This window comes from Salvia splendens, chromosome 17, assembly GCF_004379255.2.
Source record: "Salvia splendens isolate huo1 chromosome 17, SspV2, whole genome shotgun sequence".
Lineage (NCBI taxonomy): Eukaryota > Viridiplantae > Streptophyta > Magnoliopsida > Lamiales > Lamiaceae > Salvia > Salvia splendens.
Window position 1 is genome coordinate 4575808 of NC_056048.1, and position 22651 is coordinate 4598458.

At 37.4% G+C, this 22651-nt stretch overlaps 3 protein-coding genes and 1 pseudogene across 5 annotated transcripts; 2 read left to right on the top strand and 2 right to left on the bottom strand.

Moving 5' to 3' along the window:
• Positions 1-116: 116 nt before the first annotated feature.
• On the top strand, positions 117-6024 carry LOC121773571 (annotated as a pseudogene).
• Positions 6025-6758: 734 nt separating this feature from the next.
• On the bottom strand, positions 6759-9939 carry LOC121773568 (cellulose synthase-like protein E6). 2 transcript variants are annotated; one of them, XM_042170454.1, is made up of 8 exons: positions 9404-9939; positions 9014-9338; positions 8795-8935; positions 8574-8705; positions 8272-8484; positions 7958-8179; positions 7478-7825; positions 6759-7404 (listed from the first exon to the last, which is right to left on the bottom strand). In XM_042170454.1, the coding sequence occupies exons 1-8, from the start codon at positions 9673-9675 to the stop codon at positions 6862-6864; spliced, it is 2196 nt and encodes a 731-aa protein (XP_042026388.1). In that variant the 5' UTR covers positions 9676-9939; the 3' UTR covers positions 6759-6861. The 2 variants fall into 2 exon arrangements, with proteins under 2 accessions (XP_042026388.1, XP_042026387.1); XM_042170453.1 differs by having other exon boundaries at positions 9014-9939.
• A 3603-nt stretch (positions 9940-13542) lies between these two features.
• Positions 13543-15686, top strand: LOC121773292 (protein CIP2A homolog). 2 transcript variants are annotated; one of them, XM_042170117.1, is made up of 3 exons: positions 13543-13684; positions 13759-13960; positions 14197-15686. In XM_042170117.1, the coding sequence occupies exon 3, from the start codon at positions 14562-14564 to the stop codon at positions 15237-15239; it is 678 nt and encodes a 225-aa protein (XP_042026051.1). In that variant the 5' UTR covers positions 13543-13684; positions 13759-13960; positions 14197-14561; the 3' UTR covers positions 15240-15686. The 2 variants fall into 2 exon arrangements, with proteins under 2 accessions (XP_042026051.1, XP_042026050.1); XM_042170116.1 differs by having other exon boundaries at positions 13759-15686.
• Positions 15687-15830: 144 nt separating this feature from the next.
• LOC121773291 (SEC14 cytosolic factor-like) lies at positions 15831-20114 on the bottom strand. Its single transcript, XM_042170115.1, has 12 exons — positions 19778-20114; positions 19628-19684; positions 19486-19514; positions 18113-18196; positions 17966-18019; positions 17505-17582; positions 17345-17398; positions 17206-17265; positions 17030-17125; positions 16836-16937; positions 16641-16721; positions 15831-16478 (listed from the first exon to the last, which is right to left on the bottom strand). Exons 2-12 carry the CDS (start codon positions 19680-19682, stop codon positions 16212-16214), a joined length of 960 nt encoding a protein of 319 aa, XP_042026049.1. The 5' UTR covers positions 19683-19684; positions 19778-20114; the 3' UTR covers positions 15831-16211.
• Positions 20115-22651: the final 2537 nt, after the last annotated feature.

Genomic DNA, 22651 nt, shown 5'->3' on the forward strand with positions numbered 1-22651 from the left:
TATAAAACAAATTACATCGCAAAAAATATAAAAGTTGAAGTTAAATAAAAAAATTAGAGTTGTTTCCATAAATTTGAATGCAAATATTTTAGCTATACATGACTGAATAGTATAATATCACGCACTTCAATGCATAAAATAGGTACTCCATTTATATATCTTTCTCACATTTGTGTGTGATTGAGCAACTAAGCAATTTCTCAGCTCTCTCTCTTCGATTTCTAGGTACGTCTTCACTTCAATTTAATTTCCCTTTCTTTTCGGGGGTTTGAAGTGTTGTGATCAAAGTCTGATTCTCAATGGAATCTTGAGTTTTATCTTCGTTTTTGCTGTAACTTATTGCTGTTTTCATCTACTTTTAGCAGAAGATCACCACTTTATTTAATCTGTCATATTCCTTAAAAATTTGGTATTTAGGCCTTTTCTTTACTTTTGTATATCTTAGAACTGCGAGTGCTGGTGGAACGATATCCTATTTTCCTTATTAAGTATGTATGCTACTATGCTAGAGTTTGATCTTTGACATGCTTTTTATTTTGATTTTTCATAATTCTACCTATTTCTTGCAGGTTTTCATGGTTTCTGTTGATGATGCTTCCATTATGCCTCAAGGTGATATTATTTTTCTCAACCATGCGATTGTAGTTGCAGATAGTACTTATTAAGCTCCTTTACAGCGTCTTGATATTATTCAATTTCGAAACACGAAAATGAGGCTTATGAATAATCGACCGCAGATGTTTGCATTGTCGGTGTTGCAAGAACTCCAATTGGCGGCTTCCTTGGTTCGCTTTCATCTTTGCCTGCTACGAAGCTTGGTTCTATAGCTATTGCTTGTAAGATCACTTTGGACTGTATTTGACTTTCCTGAATGCAGTTTACCAATTTTCTTTTATTAGCTGACTATTATTTTGTTATGTTTTTGTAGGTGCTCTTAAGAGGGCAGGTGTAGATCCATCTTTAGTCCAGGAAGTATTCTTTGGGAATGTACTTAGTGCTAATTTAGGCCAAGCTCCTGCTAGACAGGCTGCATTAGGTGCAGGTATACCTAATTCGGTTGTCTGCACCACCGTAAATAAAGTATGCGCATCAGGGGTGAAAGGTAGGTTGGCATTTGCATAGTGTTGTGGTTACCAACTTCAAGAGACTTTCTGATGATTTTAATTTTTTTAATGCAGCTACAATGCTCGCTGCTCAAACAATTAAACTGGGTGAGAATGATGTAGTAATTGCTGATGGTATGGAAAGCATGTCCAATGCACCCAAGTATATCCCTACAGAAAGGTGAGGACTATGGTTGTTGAAAATATGCTTTTTACTGGTCATGTTAGGAAAATGATATCAAATTCACTGAAGAACACATATTGTTCCCTTGCTTTTGTTGTATCTTGATACTACATTTATCCTTTTACCATTGTAATGCCATGCTTTCTCTAACAGGATAGGCTCACGGCTGGGGCATGATACTATTGTTGATGGCATGCTTAAAGATGGCCTTTGGGATGTCTACAATGATTTCGGAATGGGTGTTTGTGCGGGTTTTTTCTTTTTTTGTTCTAGACTAGAGATAACATTCCTCGAATGTACTGGACTTTTTTTTTATTCCGACTTTGGGAGAGACGCATGACCCTCATGCGTCACCCTTTTAATGAAACGCATCATGGTCATGCGTCTTTGTATAAGACGCATGAGGAACATGCGTCATTGATTTTTTTTTTTTTTTTTGGAAATTGGAGTATTAAACAATTGATTAAGGATTTAATCAGGGCGGTGGACTCCTTGGGATTTGTCTTAGCCATTACTTTGGGCGGTGGGAAGCTTAGGAGTTTGAAGTGATAAAGGCTGGGCGGCGGAGAACTAAACTGCAACGGCTAAATCCCTATTTACTGAAGTAGTTAAAGTTTATTGGGAATTTGTTGCTTTGGAGGAGAATTAATTGGGCGGTTGATTTACGAGGAACAATCAAGTTGGGCGGCTGGCCTCCTAGGAATTTGTTAAGTCATTTAATCTTGGTGGTGGCATCCTAGAAAATTGGAAGAGTAATTAAATTGGTTGGCAGCTGTTTAAGAGTTTGAATTAATCCGAGTGGGTAGTGCTTTGGAATTGGTACTATCATTAAAAAACCAACGACGCATGTTCCTCATGCGTCTTATACACAGACGCATGACCATGATGCGTCTCTCCCAAAGCCGGAATAAAAAAAAAGTCCAGTACACTCGAGGAATGTTATCTCTAGGCTAGAACAAAAAAAGAAAAAACCCGTGTTTGTGCAGAGCTGTGTGCTGATCAGCATAATATAACAAGAGAACAACAGGTGATAGGGTTGCGTGGTTACATTTTCTAGTTGTCTTCTGCTAGGAACCTTTTACTGGGGTGGAGGGATATTTGTTTATGTGCACTGTGAACGCAGTCATTGTATGGTCTCAGCTAATTGCAACTATCTTCATACTCTTATTTCATGCATCTTTTTTTGTTTCCTCTTTATATCAAACCCCCATTTGTACTAGACTACCAGGAGATAACTCTTGTAGTTGAGTTGTAATTAGTTTTTTCAATTAGGGAGAAATACACTTTATTGGAATAATATGTAGTATTTCAAAACAAAGTAAATGTGTTAGGTTATAGAACAGTTTTTAAAAGGCCTGAAAATCCACTTGTACACACCTAATCTTTTTTTTTCTCCTAATTTGTTTTGTAATCTTGTTAGGCTGCAAGTTCTATGAAAATCCTTATATTCTGGACATCGGCATTCTATCTTTGAATTCTTTTATTTGTTTGGAGATGTTATAACATGTGGGTTGTTTCTTTATGCCCACCAAATGGCATTTCATTTTCCTTTCATGATGTCTATTAATCCCATATGTCCTACTTTTCTGTATATTAATCTCTGCTTCAATTATTACTTTATAATTGTGAATGTTTCTATGATTACTTAGATTAATGTTATTTAGTTTGAACTTCGATCCTAATCAGATTTCCAAGTTATGCCCATTTTCTTCTTTCTAGGATTCTTATGCTATTCAAAGTTTTGAATGAGGTCTCGCTGCAGAATCTGGTGGTGCATTCTCATGGGAGATGGTTCCGGTTAGTCTTCACTTATTTTAACCAAATTAAAGTGTCATTTCCTTATTAAAAGGACTGAATTTTTGTGGATTCCAGTTTGAAATCTCTGGTGGCAGGGGGAAGCCGTCTACAATCATCAACAAAGATGAAGGTCTAAAAAAGGTGAATAACTACATTGTGAATTTTTAAGAGCTGATGAAAATAGATGAATTTTTTTAGTAAGACTTGCCATGATTTCTTTGTGAATTTCATGATCTATTTAAATGTATATTTATGCCCAAAGGCATGATTAGAAGCTGATTTGAATTTTTTTTCCCTAATTCTTGTTTTAATTTAGTTTTATTCTATGAATGTCTCTGCCTCTTGAACAGAAAAAAGTCAAAAAACACATTTTCTTAGATGATGTAGGAGTATTAGTTTTGGTCTACTTCGCAAGCAATATTTTTTTATTCGTTTCATGAGGCTTTTGTTTCTCTTGTATATGTTGTCAGTTTGGTGCATCGAGGTTAAGAAAGCTCAGGGCTAGTTTCAAGAAAGATGGAGGTTCTGTAACAGCTGGCAATGCTTCTAGTATAAGGTTTGGGTACTCCATGCCTTCCTCTTCTTGTGAGCAACTTGTCCTGCTTCATTTTCTCCCTCACTACCCTAAAAAGACCAACAGCCATTTCATTTGGCTAGCCATCGATGGGGTAGGAAAAAATGAATGGATAATATTATAGTAAAGAGAACAAAACACCAAGTACCCAAAATCAAGAGGAATTATATTAAGAACCAATAAGAAAGGTAACAAACTATCAGAAACAAGAACTCTCCCAAGTGATAGTCCCCCACAAAAAGGTCTTTCCATAAGTTAATAAGAAGAATACCACTTTTGATCACTAGGACATCGAAGCCCGACGAAGATGCCCGCAGATCAAACTAATAATAATGTAACTAACTAATGACGAAATAACAATAATTAAATAACAACTCAAAATGGATCACGTTTTCTGTTGTACTCCCTCCGTCCCAATAAATATGAAACATTTGGTTTTCGGCACGGGATTTTATGTAGTGTTGTGTGAGTTAATGAAGAGAGAGTAAAGTAACCGAGATGAAAAAGTAGAGAGGGTAATGTTTCCATTTTATAAAACGTTTCATTTTTAATGGGACTGAGAGAGTATATAACATGTATATGCATGTACCTACATAAAATCGAAAAATCAATATACTTCTAATGTCGAATCAGCCGAGTACTCTACCATTGAGTTAGTAACCCCGAGAAAATATCGATTAAACAAAACTTCAACTCAACACTGTTCACAAACATTCATTTGTGATTTCAAAACTTATGATGTCCGTTGGTACTAGTGGAGTATGTTTTTTTCCTCCCCACATGGATATAAGAGATAGATAGTATGGTAGAAATACTGTCAATTGATTAGGCACCACATATGGTGTAGCTAGGCACTGAATATAGAAGCCCTTTACTTGACAATATAGATGAGTGGGATCTCTGTTATTGTTGTGCTCTTTAACTTGGTTCATTCACTTGAGTGAGTTTGTAGTCAACCAGTATTGGTTTATGTGCATTTTTTTTTATTTCAGTTGTCGTTAAGCATTCGGAATGAGCATTACCTTATGTGGACATCGTCTTATGCAGTGATGGGGCTGCTGCTTTGGTCCTAGTGACCGGAGCAATGGCAGCTAAACTCGGATTGGACGTTATTGCTAGAATCAGAGGCTATGCTGATGCTGCCCAGGTACTCTGAATCCTCTTTTCCTACATTTGATTGGGTTGAAACTTGAAAGGTGCTGACATTTACCGGTTTGTCAGGCACCTGAGTTGTTTACAACCGCTCCAGCCATTGCGATACCGAGAGCAATCTCAAAATCTGGGTTGAAAGCATCTGATATTGATTTTTATGAAGTTAATGAAGCCTTCTCTGTAAGAGTCCATGTTCCATTTGTATAAGTTTAAAGAATCCTTCTCTTTAGCTAATCTAAAAATTGTCTTAACATCATTTTCACAGGTTGTCACTCTTTCAAATCAGAGGTTGCTCAATATTGATCCTGGGAGTTTTTATCTGATCTCACCAAGTTAAACAGTTATACTGTATACAATATAGAACTCTTCTTCTCATATCTTGTTTGGTTAATAATAAATGTGCTCATTATAGGAAAGACTAAACGTAGACGGAGGTGGTGTGTCATTGGGACATCCTATAGGCTGTAGTGGAGCTCGCATCCTGGTCACACTGTTAGGGGTATGCTTGTGGCCCTTTAAACAATTTGGGATTGCCATGATTTTATCTATCTTCATCCTGTTGATCAAGTGCGGTGTTTAACTTCTTTTGCTTGTAACTGGTGATTTAGGTGTTGAGGCAACACAAAGGGAAGTTCGGGGTTGCTGGTATTTGCAATGGGGGAGGAGGTGCATCTGCTGTTGTTCTAGAGCTCATAAATAAGCGGTAAGGTTTATAAGTGATTCAAAATCATCTGGTACCTTTTCTCTTTTTGAATTATGTACGATAACCATGTGTTTGCAGTGAATGATATGTGTACTCATCTACTAGTTTGTACACATAATACAACAATAGGCTAACCTATTCCAGCAAAGAAAATCAAAGAATGTAAAACTAGAATCTATTACAAATATACATTCTTTAACAGACACCCTCAAATTGGGCATGACTAATATATCTGTGATTGACATTGCATTAGTACATTAAGAAATGCTAAACATATAAAACATGTGTATGCTGCAGGCATGTGTCACAGGTGGCACGCTCTCTGTTGTTATATCAACTATAAACTGCCAGCTGCTGCAAAGATAACATCTGCAGATGTTTCACCCAGCCTTGGAGGAATGAGCAGTACCTCCTAAAATACTTATATGAATAATGTTCTTATTCCAATGTATTTGTACTGTGCTACAGTTCTATCTATTTGCATCTATATAGAGATATCTTATCTATTCCATTCTGCTCTTATCAAACCTATCGTACCTCCTAAATTTTCTTCTATATGATAGTATTAATAATGATATTATTAGAATATTTATGCCGTACATGCTTCATTCTCATCTGTTATCTTTTAAAAAATCTTTTATTAACTTCTAAACCTCCAGCATAGACATCTGCTTCTTCATTAGTGCTGCAACCAGACTGAATGGCATAACGTCTGCTCCACTCCCCACTTCCAAGACTGTCAATAATAATTCCTCTTGTGTTTTTTATTATTTGGAGAATTTCATGCTGATAATGCACTTGTTTGTTATTTTTGTGTGAAATATCCTTTCGTGGACAACCTGTTTAATTGAAGTTGGTACAGTGCCCTACATATTCCGAACATGCTGAAAGAACAATTGATGTAAGATGCAAAAGTGAGCTCATGTGTACAACAAGAAGAATGATTATAAGTACTCGTATCACTGTCGAGACCATTTATTGCAGATCAAATTTGGAAGCTTAACTGAAAGAAAGTGCTTCACTTGATTAAATAAAAGCAGGTTTCAAATTTAAAAAAAAAGTGCTTCACTTGGTTGGCAAATGTTTTTCTCTTCATTTTCTTGTCAACTGCATTTATACAAGTTGCATATCTATGATGATATCTGTCAGACTGTCACAAATATGGACATCCCTTGTTTTTTCCTTTTGCATTTCTGTACTGTTTATTTGATTCTCATGGTACTGTGGTCCTTGTTTTTTGAATTCTTTCTCGAAACATGAATGTATTGCATAAATGTCAGCAAGTACATGCAAATATGCAATGACTTGATGTTTTGCCCGTTTCTTCACATGTTTGAAGTTTATAATCTCAATATCCTAACATATAAGCTAACACAGCTAAAACAATTGACTGGCATGTGACAGAAGAGGGGATACAACCCTGATCATTCCGAAGGAAGAGGGCTTCAAACAAGGGTAAGTTGATTATTATCACTACCCCATTCAAAAGTATCTGTAATGCACAAGAATCCAGATCTGCGGCTGGCTTCTTGATAATGATGCTTCTGGTGATAGAGATTGATGTAAGGAGATTGAACAGCGCAATTGTTGCTAAAATGATGAACATTGATGAAGCTGCACCGAATTCCATTATCTCTTGCTCAAATCTTTTAGAAACATCATCGTCCACATTCTTCCCAGTGATTGTAAAATCCAACTTTACGAAGCCTAAGTACCTCATGATTGTTTGACAGAATCCAAAAAGATAACTGGTAACTCTCTTGTACAGCCACATTCTCTGATCATTATACCATCCCTTTAGTGTGCCTCCACAGCTGAGAAACTCTCCCAGACTGTAAGTGTATTTTGCTACGAGAACATATGTATATGGTAGAATCCAGTTGCTTGAAAACTGTGGCAAAAATCAGTGCATTCTCAAAGGATAAAAAGTGATTGTTCTCAAAAAAAAAAATGTTGATGCATACCTGTGGAAACAAATTGATTCCCTTCAGAAGGCAAAAGGTCGGTACAGTTACATAGTATAACGTAGCCAAACAGTTTGCTCCCCACAGGTTGTAGCAGAGATATGATAGTTGAAGTTGTATTGGGATCTTTCCATGGCCATATACTAAAGGGCAGTATTTTGACAGGAATATCTGAAAGTGGCCTTCAGACCATCGAGTTTGCTGAATTAATGCACTTAACAGCGTCACAGGAGCTACTCCCAAGAAGCCTATCCTCCCTGGGTTAAAGTAGACGGATCTCCATCCGTTGCACTGTATTGATAATCCAGTAACCACATCTTCAACAGGACATCCATACTTCAACCCCATCTGTAAGTTAACTATATTTGTATCAAACTTGTTGGAGATTCTACCTTAATGACTCCCTATGTATAGTTTCATAAAATTTTGCTGTTTGTAGCTATGGTGTGTATGTGTGTGCGTGAGAGAGAAAGAGAGAACCTCCTTGCCCCAGGGTGAGTTCTCTTCATAGCTACAATTTGCAAACTTGGCAGTTTCCTCTAGAAAATTTTCTCTTTCTGGTTCATGTATCTCATCCACTTGTTTCCAGTTGATGTGAGACCCCTTCTCATATTTCTTCCCGGTGAGAGCGTCTCTTCTGTGGAAACAGCAACTTCCAATGTATAGTGGTCCTCCATGTGCATCCAAGGCTGTAAGCTCCAGCTTCAGTTACCAGTAAACCATTCTCGTAAGTTATCCTTCTATCTATCTAACAAATATGAATTTGTATAACTTGCAGTGTTATTAACTCTTACGTCATGGGGCACTTTCAAAGAGCTTCCATAAAGATCATTTTTTGTGATGTTATCGAATTTCTGAGGATACTGCACGTAGCCAATGTTATGGCCCTGTTGTTCATCCATGAAGAAGCATAATGCATCTCTCACAGATTGAGGGTTGTTTGAGTAGTGATCGCAATCTAGATTGAGAATGATTGGGCCGTTGCTTATCCTAGATGACACCCTTATCTGCTCAAGTCCATTAGAGTTATATCCATTGAACATGAACATTTGTTAGATAGGTAGAAAGAAGAATGCCATAACCTCATTGGACTTACTAAGGCATTCATGGCTCCTGCTTTGAAGTTATGTGGGTACCCAGGTCTCTTCTCACGTGCCAAATATACGAGCATTGGCAATGGTTTCCCTTCTATGTCCACGTCCTTGTTGCCTCTCCCGTCAATTAGCACCTGAAACGTCACAAAATGAAATCACCCTTCATGATGTTCTGCTTAACTAAATCCGTGGAATGTTTTAATTGCAGATGAACTCTTCGTACTTGAAGAATTGTTTGGTGGTTGCTTCTGCTTGTGCCCGATTCCCATTCACGAAGTCCTTTGTGGTGCTTCCTCAAATGATCAGGAACTCTCCCCAGCTTCATGATGTCAGTTATTCCCGCCTCCATTTCGTTATACAAGTTCTGTCAATTAAGGAAAACAAAAAAAAAGATGAAAAAAAATCAGATCTCAAGTTGTCAAGAATTGGGAGCATTACATACCTTGACCTCCCTCCATTCTTTGGCTAAAGAAGGGTCATCACTAGGCACTTCTTTAACAGCAGAGAAGTAAGCATTAGGCGACCGAAGCTCGACTTTGAAACTCCTACAAAATGGCAGCCATACTCTGGAAAACTTTGAAGCTTCATAAAGAGCGTAGAACATCAAGTCAGAGCATCCGTCATCAGAAAGATACACGCTGAGGTTCTCGGGAGGGTAATCATAGGCCATCAGCGAAAGCACAGTGTCAGCCACCATTAGGGGGGGCTCCAGTTGAGGGTCGGCTGTGCTTACAAATATGTCCACGCCTGGAAGGCCGTCCTCATATCTGCATGAAAAAGCTTTTCTGTCAGTTGCTGATATCTGCGGTTTTGGGTTGGTTTTGCTATGTACCTGGAGGAGAGCCTGTCTTTGAAGGTGTAACGGGAGACAGCTCGATATCGAGGAAATTGAGTGATGATCCAGTAGATGATGAACCAGAGCTCTGCCATGGAAATGCCAATCCATGTCCATCTTGTCAGTCCATGTTGTTGTGGGAAGTGCATCACTCTGTAGATGCATATCAATGCTATCGAGACAGCCATAGAAATCGCGTAAAACCAGTAAACACCGCGCCATTTGGCTGCCTTGCTCTCAAACAGTGGATTGTAATCGTTTTTCTTCATATCCCTTCCCTGATCCCTCCCTCTCTCTCTCTCTCTCGTAATTGTGCTTGGAAAGTATGAATGGGAGCTGTAAGTTTGCTACTTTATCACAAATGTATTTTCAAAATAGTCAAGTCAGTGATGTCGTTTTATGAAAGAAGTGTGATGAGTTTCGTCTTTATCACACTCAAGTGTAGGTTTTTGTCGTGATATTTTTTGTATTTGTATGATATTTTTTGAAAGTTGTAATTGTGTATTGACTCTTCTCACTAGTTTAAGATGTGCATTACTCTTTATTGACTAATTAATTAATTAATAGGTTTAATAACACACTTCGAACTCTATTTATTAGGAATATTGACCTATTAGGATTCATGGATTTGAATTATTTAAATTTCTGGTGCAATTGAGCTATATTTTTCTAGTGGCACAATTTGACGAATTTTGTGATATTTTTTTATTTTATTTTCTTAGCAATTTGACGAATTTTATGAAATTATTATATTCTAATTGTAGCCGTGCCAAATTTTGTTACCTCTACTTCTGGTCCACTTCATAGTTTGCGGCACAGGTCCCAACAAATATTCACCATGAAAATAATTTTATGAGTAAACCGTTTGAGTTTTAATGCGATCCGGTGTCATCAATTGTTAACTCATCATTTAATTGCTAATTATAACTAATTTAAGATCATAGAATTTTAGAAATCTCGTGGTCTACAATTTGCCATGTATAATTTTGTTTATTATTTTTTAATATTAAAAAGATAATAACAATGATTAAATTTAGGGTTTAGAAACATAATGTCAATACAGTATGAAATACATAGACACAAAGACATGACAATGTCAATACAATTTCATATTGCCATTATACAAGTATTGTATTGACATATTATATGTCGTGTATTGATATAAAGATGTTAACGAAATTTATGAAAATTTTTAAATTTTTTTAAAATTTTGATATCGGAACATATGCAAGTGAGATCTCGTTAGAATCCTTATGAAATTATCTTTAATTTGATATATGTTGTGCGAAAAAATAATTTAAATCGAGAAAGTTATATGATTTTAAAGTTTTGAGATATTTTTCAAAAGTTAGTTACAACTAATTTGTTGTAAATAGACCTTATTGACGTTTTTTTATCGTATTGACATTTCGGGGGCTGATGATCTAGGCCCTTGATTTGAATATCTAATGGCTATTATTTAATTATAGTTAATAATTAAGTTTTGAGTTAGCAATATAACACCCCCTTCAACTAACAAACTAACCAACTTATATTAATCAGGAAAATAATTTCATTTGTTAATAACTTGAGTTTTAATGTGTAATTGATATAGTAAAAAATAAACAGAAAAGGAATGGATAAAATAGATGAAAATTTTGGATACGACATAATAATCTGACAATATGCACAAAGTTAATGGGTTTGAGTTGATTGAGTTAGGGTTCTTAAGGGATCGACCAATAAAAACCTAAAGATATCGTGTTGGGTTCGAATAAACCATTATGAAATAATACTACTATTGTTTTTATTATTTTTAAAAAATATTATACTTTAATTTTATTATTTGTATTTAAATTGTAATAAAGTTTTAATCGTGTTATATCCCATTTTAATTGTATTATAATACTCCATGTAACGTCAAATTTTAATCGTTTAATATTAGGTTCAAACTTTTATCATGCCATGCCAATTCAAATTATATCGTATTGTTAACACTAGAGCTGAAAATTTTAATATCAGATTGAACCGATAACAACACAACCCGTACGATTTGCCAATCTCATGTGCAAGTTGAACGAATGTTATACAACTTGATGTAAGCCTTTGGACAATGCTACCTAATATTCCCTCCGTCCCAAAGAATATGCACTTTGGATTCGGCACGGATTTTAATACAAAATTGGTAAAGTAAGAAAAAGATAGAGATAATAAGTAATTAATGTATTGTTAGTGGATGGGTCCCACCTCATTAGAGATAAATAAGTTTCCAAAATTAGAAAGTGCATATTCTTGTAGGACGGACTAAAAGTAAAAAGTACATATTCTTGTGGGACGGATGTAGTATTTTTTTAAATATTGTTTGATTTTAGCTCATCAAATCACCGATTTTTCTTCGAAAATGACAACACATACTTCTTTTATAGAGTATTGTTTTATATGTTGATGAAATCTTAGTGGCTAGCAGCAACTCTAGCACCATTGCCAATTTCAAAAAATATGGGTAGACACTTCAAATATAAGGATCTTGGTACATCTATCATCGAAAAAACGAAAGACAGTTATCAAAAATTTCAAAATATAATTCACCATAACATATGAATTCACAATTATAACGTTAGGGTGAACTATATTTTGAAAAGCATAAACACTTTTTAAACTAAAAATCATGTATATTTTACATAAAATGCTAATATGCATATTAGAGCATCCGCAGTGGGCGCCCTAATGCCCGCCCGATGCATCGGGCGCGCCTTAGGGCGCCCACTACAGCTCCACGCTCTATGTCATTTCCTTCCTCTGCGCCCTATGCATAGTCCGCGGACGATGAACCATTTTTTTGCATCCTTCGGCCTATCCCCCGCCCCATTGCAGGGGTAAGGAGGATAGTCCGGACGATGCACACATTTTCATTTTTTTTAAAAAAATTTTTTGTATTTTCTTCTATATATATCACCAATTTTTTTACTTCATTTTGTACTTTTCACTTCACTCTCTTCCCCATCTCAATTTCTCTCTAAATTCAATAATGAATTCCGACGATTTTCCATATTTGCTAGCATAAAATATTAAAAAATAAAAAATAAATACTGACAATAGGATTTGCCTTTATTTGTGGTGTTTTTATATTTATTCTTGCTAATTGATATATTTGCAAACTAAAAAATAAAAAACAAATACAAAATAAGAGTTAAAATTCTAGGGCGTCCCACTGCAGGTGAATGGGTTGGAGGATAAAATGCTGATGTGACGGAGGATAGGACGCCCCATTGTGGATACTTTTAGGGATGTAATCAATTGCTAACTAATTAGCCATCCAAAATTAAGAACAATTCTTAATCATTAAATTAGAAGATCTAGTAGTTGATATAATGTCAATAATTAAATTATATTTTAAATTTAAATAATTATTAAATAAAATTACATTGTATCAATGTCAATTCTCTCTTATTAAAATTATCCCAAAACTTTAAATTTACGTAACTCTCTTGATTTAAATTATTTTTCCGCAAAAAATATATCAAATGAAAGGTAATTTTATTAGGATTCTAACAAGATATCAATTACATATGTTCCGATGACGTTCAGATGATGAAATTTGATAATTTTTATTTCAATTTCTTATATGTTAATAAACAGAATTTTATGAACAAATACATCAAAAATTTCAATATAATGTATGTAAAATCTCAATAAAACCTTGTAAAATCTCAATAAAACTGTGTTGATATTTTCGTGTACTTGTTTTGAAATATTTATGTTATTGTGTTGATATTTGTAATACACTATGTTCATATAAATAAAAAACACGAAAATTATGATATGATAACAAAATAATGATTTTATCCCTTTGTTGATATTTTGTCTACTATTTATTGAAAATTTTAAGGTTCAATCTCTTCCATTCATTTTAAAATCTAAGAGTGTCGATTTGATCTTAATTTTAGATTAGGATGCTATAAGCAATATAAATTACCCATGCATGTTATACCTGATTTTTCATTCAAGTTTGTTGGATATATTCCACTATTATATGTAATTAGTAATTTAAAGTAGCATTTAAAATTTCAAAGTTAGATGGGTGAAAAAAAGGAAGGAATGATCAGAAAACAGAGTAAAAAATGGTGGATTTCCGCACAAGATGTATAAATCTCCAGACATTTTCATCAAATCCACCTTTTTCTTCCTTCAATTCCTCTGCTTTTTCATCAACACCACCAAAGCAGAGGAATAAAGGAACATAATATTCATTCATTCTGCAGTTTTCTGCTCTTATTCTTGCATAAATCTTCCTTCGAGGTACATCGACCAATCGCGATCGTCATTCATTCATTAGGTTAACCGTTTTAGTTTTCAATTGATTTGAATTGCAGGATGAGAAATTTGGTGATTAAAACGCGGGAACTCTTGCCGGTGTCTCCTCTGCCCGGAAACTCCCCTCGGGCGGATGTAGGAGAGATCGATACGAGGGCGCTCTTCCAGTCCGTCAGGGACACCGTGTCTCTGTTCGGCGATGTCGTCTCTCCCAGAGGCAAGACGGCCGTGGCCAAGAAGAAGGCGGCGGCGGCGGATGAGGTAATTCCATTTTCAAAACGCGAAAAATGTATTTCTTTGTTCCAACAAAAATAGTTTCATTGGTGGACAATACGAGTTTTAATATAAAATTTGTAAAGCCAGAGAAAGATAGAGAAACTTTTCATTTTTGGCATAGGATTTTGGTGGACAGACTGAAACGGAAACATGACATTATTTCTGAACGAAAAATGCGATGTGAGTTCGCACGCGCTCTAATTTGCGCGGTGCAAATGCAGGAATTGCTCGAAGCAGAGGCGCAGCATGGCCTGATGGTGAAGGCGCGTCTAAGCTACACGCAACAGTTGCGAACCACCGAGGCAGCGAAAGCACAAGCTCAGCGCGAGCTGCAGATGGCCGAGAAGACGCTTGAGCAGCTCAACCACAAGCTCCAAACGCTCACGGATTCCAAGGAAGCGTCCATTGCAGCTACCGAGGCTGCCAAAGCCCGAGCAGTGGAGCTGGAGGAGGAGCGTGCGCAGCTGGGCGACGAGACGTGGGAGTCCGCCCTCGACAACGAGCGGGAGCTTTTCAAATCCACCGCAGCAGAACTCACGGCGTTTTGAGACGGGATTACGATGCCGTCGCGGTGGAGAGTCTCGCGATGATCCAGAAAGCAGAAGAAGCCCAAGACGAGCTTCAGAAGAAGAGCCAGCTTATGAAGGAAGTCGAACAACTTCAGGAGATGTTCGATCAGGTGAAGCAGGCCTCGCTCAAGGCCGAAGAGGAGTACACGAAGCTCATCGCGGAGAAGGAAGAGTTGTTGCACGGTCATAAACTAAACAAGGAGCGGATCGAGAAAGAGATCAAGCTCTTGGAAGAACACGTGCCTACCGAAACTCTCCAGGCGAAGCTCGACGAGACAATGGAGGCGATCAGAGTTCTGCAAGAACAGCAGAACGACATACAGTCCAAGGCTCTATACACCATCCGGCAGATGACCACAGAGCTCGAGAGCGCCAAAATGGCGCTGGAAGAAGCCGTGGCAGAAGAAAACTCGCTCCATGCTTCTAATGATTCAACTGCAAAGCAACTGGAGGATGTGAGGAGAGAGCAGAATCGGAAGCAGAAGGCAGTGTCGGAAGCAGAATCGACCACTGAGCAAATGCAGAGCGATCTAGAGAAGAGAGAGGCTGCGCTCGAGAAAGCTAAGGCAGGATGTGGTTTCATTATGCAATCTTGTGTGGAGAAGCTTCTTGAAGAGGCCGAAATAGCAGACATGAAGCAGAAAACAGTAAGAAGAGCGCTGAGTTACTACGCGAAGAGGCCAAAGCAGCAGTAGTTGAAAGAAGCTGAAGAAGCCAAAGGTGTAGAGAGGCTAGCAGAGGAACAAATCTATTGCTATCAGGGTCACGCCGATGCAGAATCAAATAGTTCAGGATCGACTGGGAGGATCAAATTGACAGTCGAGGAGTTCGACTCTGTGAACGAGAAGATCAACAAAAGCACATGCAATGCTGATCAAGAGGTGGCCAATGCCATTGCCCAGATAGAGGCTATAAATGCAAGACAGAAAATTCAGAGAAACTGGAGGCATTGTTGAAGGAGAACGAGGCCTTACAGTCGTAAATCAAGGAGGCTCTCAAGGAAGCAGAAATGGCAGAGGCTGCCCGGAGGTTAGTTGAGACCGAACTCCAGAAATGGCGTCAAAACGAACACAGTGGAGCTGCAAAAGCCGAATAGTGATCAGTACATAGGTTTTTGGACATGAGGGTATATATTCAGGAAAGCAATAGCAAATCGCTTACTGGCTAGAGAAATGGAGAATAACGAGACAACGAACATACCTCGTCAGCATATCCATGAGGCAGCACGAGAAGCGCTAGCCACATCTAGATCAAAGATTCATGCTTTGAGATTTCTAACTACGTACTACCTCAAAAATCAAATTTTCCTCTCTATTTACTTAAATATGTATTAATACAGTACCTGTGAAAGTACTATTAGAATAAGCCATACTTTATATATTGCCTCCGCGCATTTATACAAATGCATGCAACATATTGCGGATGGCTTACAGATGAAGTCGGCCGGCTGACATATGAAGCACATGCATCAAGTTTTATCTGCTCCCAAAAACATGTAGTGTTTTTGGATGCTACATAGCGAATACTAAATAGCTACGGATAGTCAGAATACGAAGAACAAGTTATTACAAGCAGGGTGCAATTTAGCACTTCAAAAACGGAGATGAAGAGTAGCATAGCGCTTCCTATAATTGATTTTCAAGTCCTCCAGATATTTGGAGATCTCTCTAGACCCTCAGATTCTCTAATTCAGATTCCAGAATCTTGGCAATATCTCCTTCACTGGCATTTTCGGGTAAAGTAACATGCACAGAACCCTGTTTTATCGGCGCAACAGATGCTCGTTCCAAGGATTGCTTCTTGATGTAATCATAAACTTGTTGGTGGAATGGATGGTCCAAGGTAAAGCAACTGTCAGCAATCTGTTCCAAATGTTTGGAAGAGCCTGAACTTCTCTTACGGCAGAAATGGGGAAGGGAGGAATAATCCATTATCTGCACCAATACAATTTACCGAACTGAATTCTTAACTTCCGATAGCCAACTAAGATTGGAGGACAACATAATAATCATACGATGGAAGATTTATGCCTTGAAAATGATCATATATTATTAGTGACAACGACGTAAAAAGAATGAACATGGCAAAGAAGCTACCTTCAACAACTCATCTTGTCCGCAACCAGACAATACATTGATTTTCCTTCTCGTTCTCTCATGCAGAAGTGGCTTCACAACCTAATAAAATTGAATAGATTATGAATATGGCTTTCAAGAAATTTATAGCGGTTCTTCAAGCATTGAGAATCACATAGTAGGTTGTCAAAATTACGGGTCAAATTTGGGACAAACCTTCCAACATGCGGAAAATATGTATGGAGCATTCACAATGTAATAAGTTAATGTTTTCTCTGGGTAGTTCAGATCGTCAATAGAAGAAATCGTTGTCATTAGCTGCACAAGGAAAAAACCTGCGTTATATTTAGTTAATTCTAATAACCATCGGAGAATTGCAATAGAATATGAACATTTTACAACTGAAGCACCTTTATGTAGTTTAAAGCTGAGAGCTTCAACCCAGTCATATCGAGAACCTTGATGCATTTGCTAACTAGCTTGCCATACTTTTTTGTTGCAGCTGGCTAAAAGAAACATGATTTCATGATAAGCTAGTCATCTGTGCTAGTAAAAGTTGAATTGAAATTACTGTGAGCATGCTTACCAAAACAACACGATCCCTGTATTCATTCATCTGGATATGGGACTGTATATAATAATGAACCTAAAATTGGAAATCAATATGGTCAGAGATGAAAGAATGGAAGCTTTATTGATATTATATATTGATTAGATACACTCACAGATGCTCGGTCCAATGTGCTCATGCCCACTCCAACGGCATAGACAGGGAGGCCCTATGGAAAAGTACTGCCTTATCAGTAAGAGCATGGTATTTCTTAACCAACAATGTGTATTTGTAAATTTCTAGGTATATACTTGAACTTGTTACTGAATACTCACCTCATTTGAGTAACCTGACAATCCTATAAGCTGGGTATCGCGTATATCTCTGTAAAGATTCACTGGAACAATGGGTTTCTGTAATAACAAAAAAAAGATGTTTTCGTTTACACATCAGAAAGTACTACACCTATGGAAGAATTCGTCATATATTATGGCAACTGAATCTTCCAAAGGTGGCGTAAAAAAATTAGTTTTACAATAAACATGATTTTCAAGTAATCTGTGATTCTACATACTTCAAATCAAGGAAATGAATGCCAAAAACAATATAGGAAAATACAGATAGCAAATCACCAAAATGAACTCAGAAATATCGTGCAAAAGATTGAGTGAACAAGTCATTCAAAAGCTAAAACATCTCAAATTGAGTCGCATTCCATATGAACAGATCGATGGTAAGACATTGAGTTCGGTAAAGTTCAAATAATCACATACAGCGCAAGCATTGTAATACTTACCGCTAAGATTCCATCGATGTTGTTTTCCACTCTCCACTTCAAACAGTCACATAACTGCAATATCAAGTGCCTCAGAATTCAGTAAACCCTAAACACTAAACAAACGTGTGACAAAAACGACTTGTTTAGACAAAGATTCAGTCTGACCATCTTGTAGGCCTTGGCAACATCTCCTTCTCTTGCCTTGAGAAAGCGTATCAAAGATTCATGAGGATATCCTTGATGGATATTCTGCAAAATGAATGGATCAGATGGATAATGTACAAAAGGTAAAAGGTATACATGGTTCTACTCAAGGAAAATTCCTTTAAAATCGTTATTGTGTTTTCTTTCATAGTCAAGAATGAAGAAAGAAACCTTCTGACACTAGACCTTGGAAATCATGAATGCCATACGTGCAGTAAGATTGCAATTTTTACATAGCCAAGTTTCTTTCTTCCAAATAATCTCGTAAAAGGACTATTACTTTACTCCACAACATACCATAAGATAAAAATAAAATAAAACAACGATGGTCAAAAAAGAAATACAAGACAAGTGACTAGTTGAGAATCCAGTTCCCATGACAGCATAAAGGAGAGCAAGCTGCATATTTCGGAGAAGTCAGTGCCTATGAAAATTAAACTAGCTTATTCTCAAGATGGTGATAACATAGTAGCCATTTTTGCAGCCAGATTTTTCCATGCAATGAGGAAACAATGTGATAGAATTAATTATCTTTCCTTTTGGTTTACATGCACAAAGGAACAAAATCAATATATTGATTGACTGATTTAGTAATTAGATAACCTATTTCTAGTAATATGGTTTATTAGGTCTTGACCGGTCAAAGTGTCAATTTAAAGAATGGAAGTGCCAAATGGGAAATGCAGGCAGAAATAATCCTCAAAATCACCTTACGTTGGGCGGGTTTCTCTAGTTGACCAGACTAGTTCAAACATGAAATTCTAGTTTGTTTTCATCTATTCAATCCACAGAAAAATACTTATGTGAGATGGTATGAGACATAGATCTTAAGGACCAAAAATAATTTCTTGTAGAAGTCAAACTTCTGAATTTTGAAAAATATTTTTCTTATATAACTCAGTAAATACATTAAAGGTTGGATTTTGGTCCAACAGCCTCATAAGAGACCTACTCTTCAGTCTCCTCGGTCTTTTCTCCATAACATTCCAAAAGGAGAGGGAAGAAACTACATCAGCTTGGAAATCAGAATAAGGAAAGCACTAAGAAACCACCAGGAACTCCTTCATTCTTGAGCATACATATCATCAGCGAAATCAAAATCGAGTAGCATAATAAGCAACAGATCCAGTTACTAAATCCAAATTTGTTACAATGCTTTACAACATATAAATGAAGCTGATTGGCATATACAATTGTCAAAGGCCACATTTTGGCATCATGATTTCACTGATAAACAAGTGCTAATATATTGGGAGTTGCAAGATTTCACTAACAATCAGACACAAGAATTTCAAGTATAAACAAGTGAGGAAACAAAACTAGTACTCCATTACCTTGAATGTTCTCTTCATTGGCTCATCAACTGCACAGATTTCAAAAAGAGCAATGACAAAAGAGAGATAGCAAAAAATAAGAAATGGGCCATAAATCATAGATCAAGAAGCATAAAAAGTAGAGAGATCAAGGCCAACCGACCTCCCTCCATCAACGCACCAAACCGATTGATAGCCTCTTGTGGAACCACCGCCATTTCTGCAAAATCAACAAGAAACAAGAAAATTTAAACTAAATATTCACCCTACAGCTGTTAATCAGCTTTGACTTGCATATTTTTCAGCAAATTACCTCACTTCTGCAGAAGAGCAGAGGAAGAACAAGGGCAGCACCGAAAGAGAGAGGGAGAGAGAGTCAAGTAAAGATTTCACTTTTATTTCAAGAGGGATAGAGGGATTGGCTGAGATTGGGAATCCCTCTTCCTCTTTGCCTTGATTAGTCTCTGTAGTTAATTTTCTTTGCTATTTTGCATCACTAGATTGGAATTCTAGCATAATTGATTGAATTCAGGCAAATGATGTTAGAACCAACACCACCAGCAGTAAATCTAAGTTTACTATTTTGTAGGTACATATACATTGGACGCAATGCAAACTTTTCGGTTTGAGATAATGTAAACTATGAAAAAAAATTAAACTAAAAAATAAAAGAGAAACTATAGGAGTCTGTATTTGTGGGAGGAAATTAAATACTCTTACCAACTTGCTTTTAGAATTAGTCTATGCCGCCGACACAATTAAAAAATGTAATGAGCTTGGGCAATTCATGGTCAAGATTTCGACTTTTTCAATAAAAAATTGTTTAGATATCCAAATTTACAGTGTGTTTACTTTACTCCAATCAGAGTATGTGAAATTTTCATTAGAAACATTATATTTAATTTTGATGTTAATGAAGTGGATGCATTGGAGTGTGCATGAATATTGTTAATTAGGGCATACGTAGCACCGTAAGAGCATCCACAATAACCGGCGTCACCACCGCCACGCCGATTTTTCGCCCACGCCGGTTTGACGCCGAACCATTGGAACCGGCGTGGGCGAAATCGGCGTCAAAATCGGCGTCGCCATGCCGATTCCCGCGCTGACGCCGGTTCCGACGCCGATCCTCACGGGCGCCATTGTGCGTCCCGGATCGGCGCCAAACCGGCGTCGGATTTAAATTTTTTTTTTTTTTCGAACACACTATATATACGCGCGTTGAACCTCATTTTCATTCGCACCACTTGTTTTAACGAGTACTCTCTCTCTACCTTACTTTCTGTACAAGATCAATTTAAGAAATGAGTAATGCCGGTGGTAGTGGTGGGGATGCGGATGAGTACGAGCGTATGATGAACGAAGAGCTAGATGCCTATACGAGCCGTGAGGTTGATCGATGGATGCAGAGTTATATGCAGCCGGCGGCACCTCGCCCACGACCAGTTGTCCAACGTCGACAAGTGGTGCATCGTGATCATGAAGGATCAGCACGGGGATCAGCACGGGTTCCCGGGAATGCTAGGAATCTGCTGCGGATGCACGGGGATCAGCACGGGTTCCCGGGAATGCTAGGCAGCATAGATTGTATGCATTGGGAATGGAAGAACTGTCCCGCTGCCTGGAAGGGGTTTTACACGACCGGCTACAAGGGAAAAATCCCACGATGATCCTTGAGGCCGTGGCTGATTACCGGTTGTGGATTTGGCATGCGTATTTTGGGATAGCCGGTTCGAACAACGACCTAAACGTCCTCAACTCGTCGCCCCTTTTCAACGAGCAGTGCCAGGGCGTCGGTCCGGCCATCAGTTTTGTCGCCAACGGCAACCAGCATGATATGGGCTATTACTTGGCGGATGGGATATACCCTAGGTGGCCTGTCTTTGTGAAGACGATCCGGTGCGCATCAGATCCGAAGAAGGCCTACTTTGCGACGCGGCAGGAGTCGGCGCGAAAGGACGTGGAGCGCGCATTTGGTGTGCTTCAAGCTCGATGGGCTGCAGTTAAGGGACCAAAGCGTTTGTGGCATGTCGACTGCATTGCTGATATAATGTACGTCTGTATTATCATGCACAACATGATCGTCGAAGATGAAGGTGTACAACTGACTGATTGAGCCACCGACGATAATGAAGCAGGTCCAAGCCACGGCGTCACCACCGCCAACGTGCGAGGTGGGGTACCGCACGATGAAGAAGCCCTCCTCCAAGCACATGCCGACATGCGTCAGACGGAGGCTCATATTCGACTGCAAAAGGATTTAGTTGAAGAGTTGTGGGCGCGGAGGATTGCAAGGCGTTAGTTTTTATGCAAATTTATGTAATTTTTTAAATGTAATTTGTTTAATTATTGTACTTTTTTTAAAAAATTAATGTACTTTTTAAATTTTAATATTATTATTCGAATTTTCCGTATTTGTCTCGTAAATTAAATTCCGTATGTTGATACGAGTGTAAATTAAATTATATAATTGTTATTAGTGATGTGGATAGGTAGTGTGAAGGCTATGTGAGGGCTATTTGATGTCCAGTTGATGTGGCAAGCTGATGTGGCAGGAGAATTATAGTGCTGATGATGTGGCAGTGTGAAGGCTATTTGATGGCTATTTGACGTCCAGTGCTATTGGAGATGCTCTAATTAAGTACTTGTGTGCATATCTAAAATCGCTAAACATGTGTGTTGCTACAAAAAGAAGAGCACTAGGTACTTGCACGCGTGCGTGTATATGATCGCGTTGACGCATTTAATGGAAGTGGCCAATTGTCGCGTGTCACGTGAACGCTGATCGATTTTAATTTTTTTTATTTAATGCTATTTCTAATTCACACTTAAAATTTTGTTGTTTTTAATATTCCTCTTCGACTTCTCTTTATATTTTGTTTTTTTACTCTCAGATTATGTACTTTTAAATTTAAATTATAGTATTTTTCAATTATATAGTAATTTTTATTTCAATTATTTCAATTTCTTTTTTTAATGAAATTATACTAGTAATATTTTGTTATTTGTTGATTAATTTAATGAGAAGCTAAGTTAAATATAAAAATAATAAGAAATGAATAGAGCTCAATCATGTTATGAAAGAGCATATGAATATATAATGTTAAAGAATCTAGTGCTCAATAATTGTGGATGGTATGAAAGAGCATGTGAATATATATTGCCGAAACAATGATTATATAATGCC

Coding starts and splice junctions, on each gene's coding strand:
- LOC121773568 (XM_042170453.1), bottom strand. CDS start 9,628: ATGGCGCGGTGTTTACTGGTTTTACGCGATTTCTATGGCTGTCTCGAT. Junction 8,936..9,013: donor AAGAATGGAGGGAGGTCAAG/GTATGTAATGCT, acceptor CTTAATTGACAG/AACTTGTATAACGAAATGGA. Junction 8,706..8,794: donor ACCACCAAACAATTCTTCAA/GTACGAAGAGTT, acceptor GTGACGTTTCAG/GTGCTAATTGACGGGAGAGG.
- LOC121773292 (XM_042170116.1), top strand. CDS start 14,562: ATGATCCAGAAAGCAGAAGAAGCCCAAGACGAGCTTCAGAAGAAGAGC.
- LOC121773291 (XM_042170115.1), bottom strand. CDS start 19,682: ATGGCGGTGGTTCCACAAGAGGCTATCAATCGGTTTGGTGCGTTGATG. Junction 18,197..19,485: donor CAATGAAGAGAACATTCAAG/GTAATGGAGTAC, acceptor TTCATTTTGCAG/AATATCCATCAAGGATATCC. Junction 18,020..18,112: donor TTGCCAAGGCCTACAAGATG/GTCAGACTGAAT, acceptor TTGATATTGCAG/TTATGTGACTGTTTGAAGTG.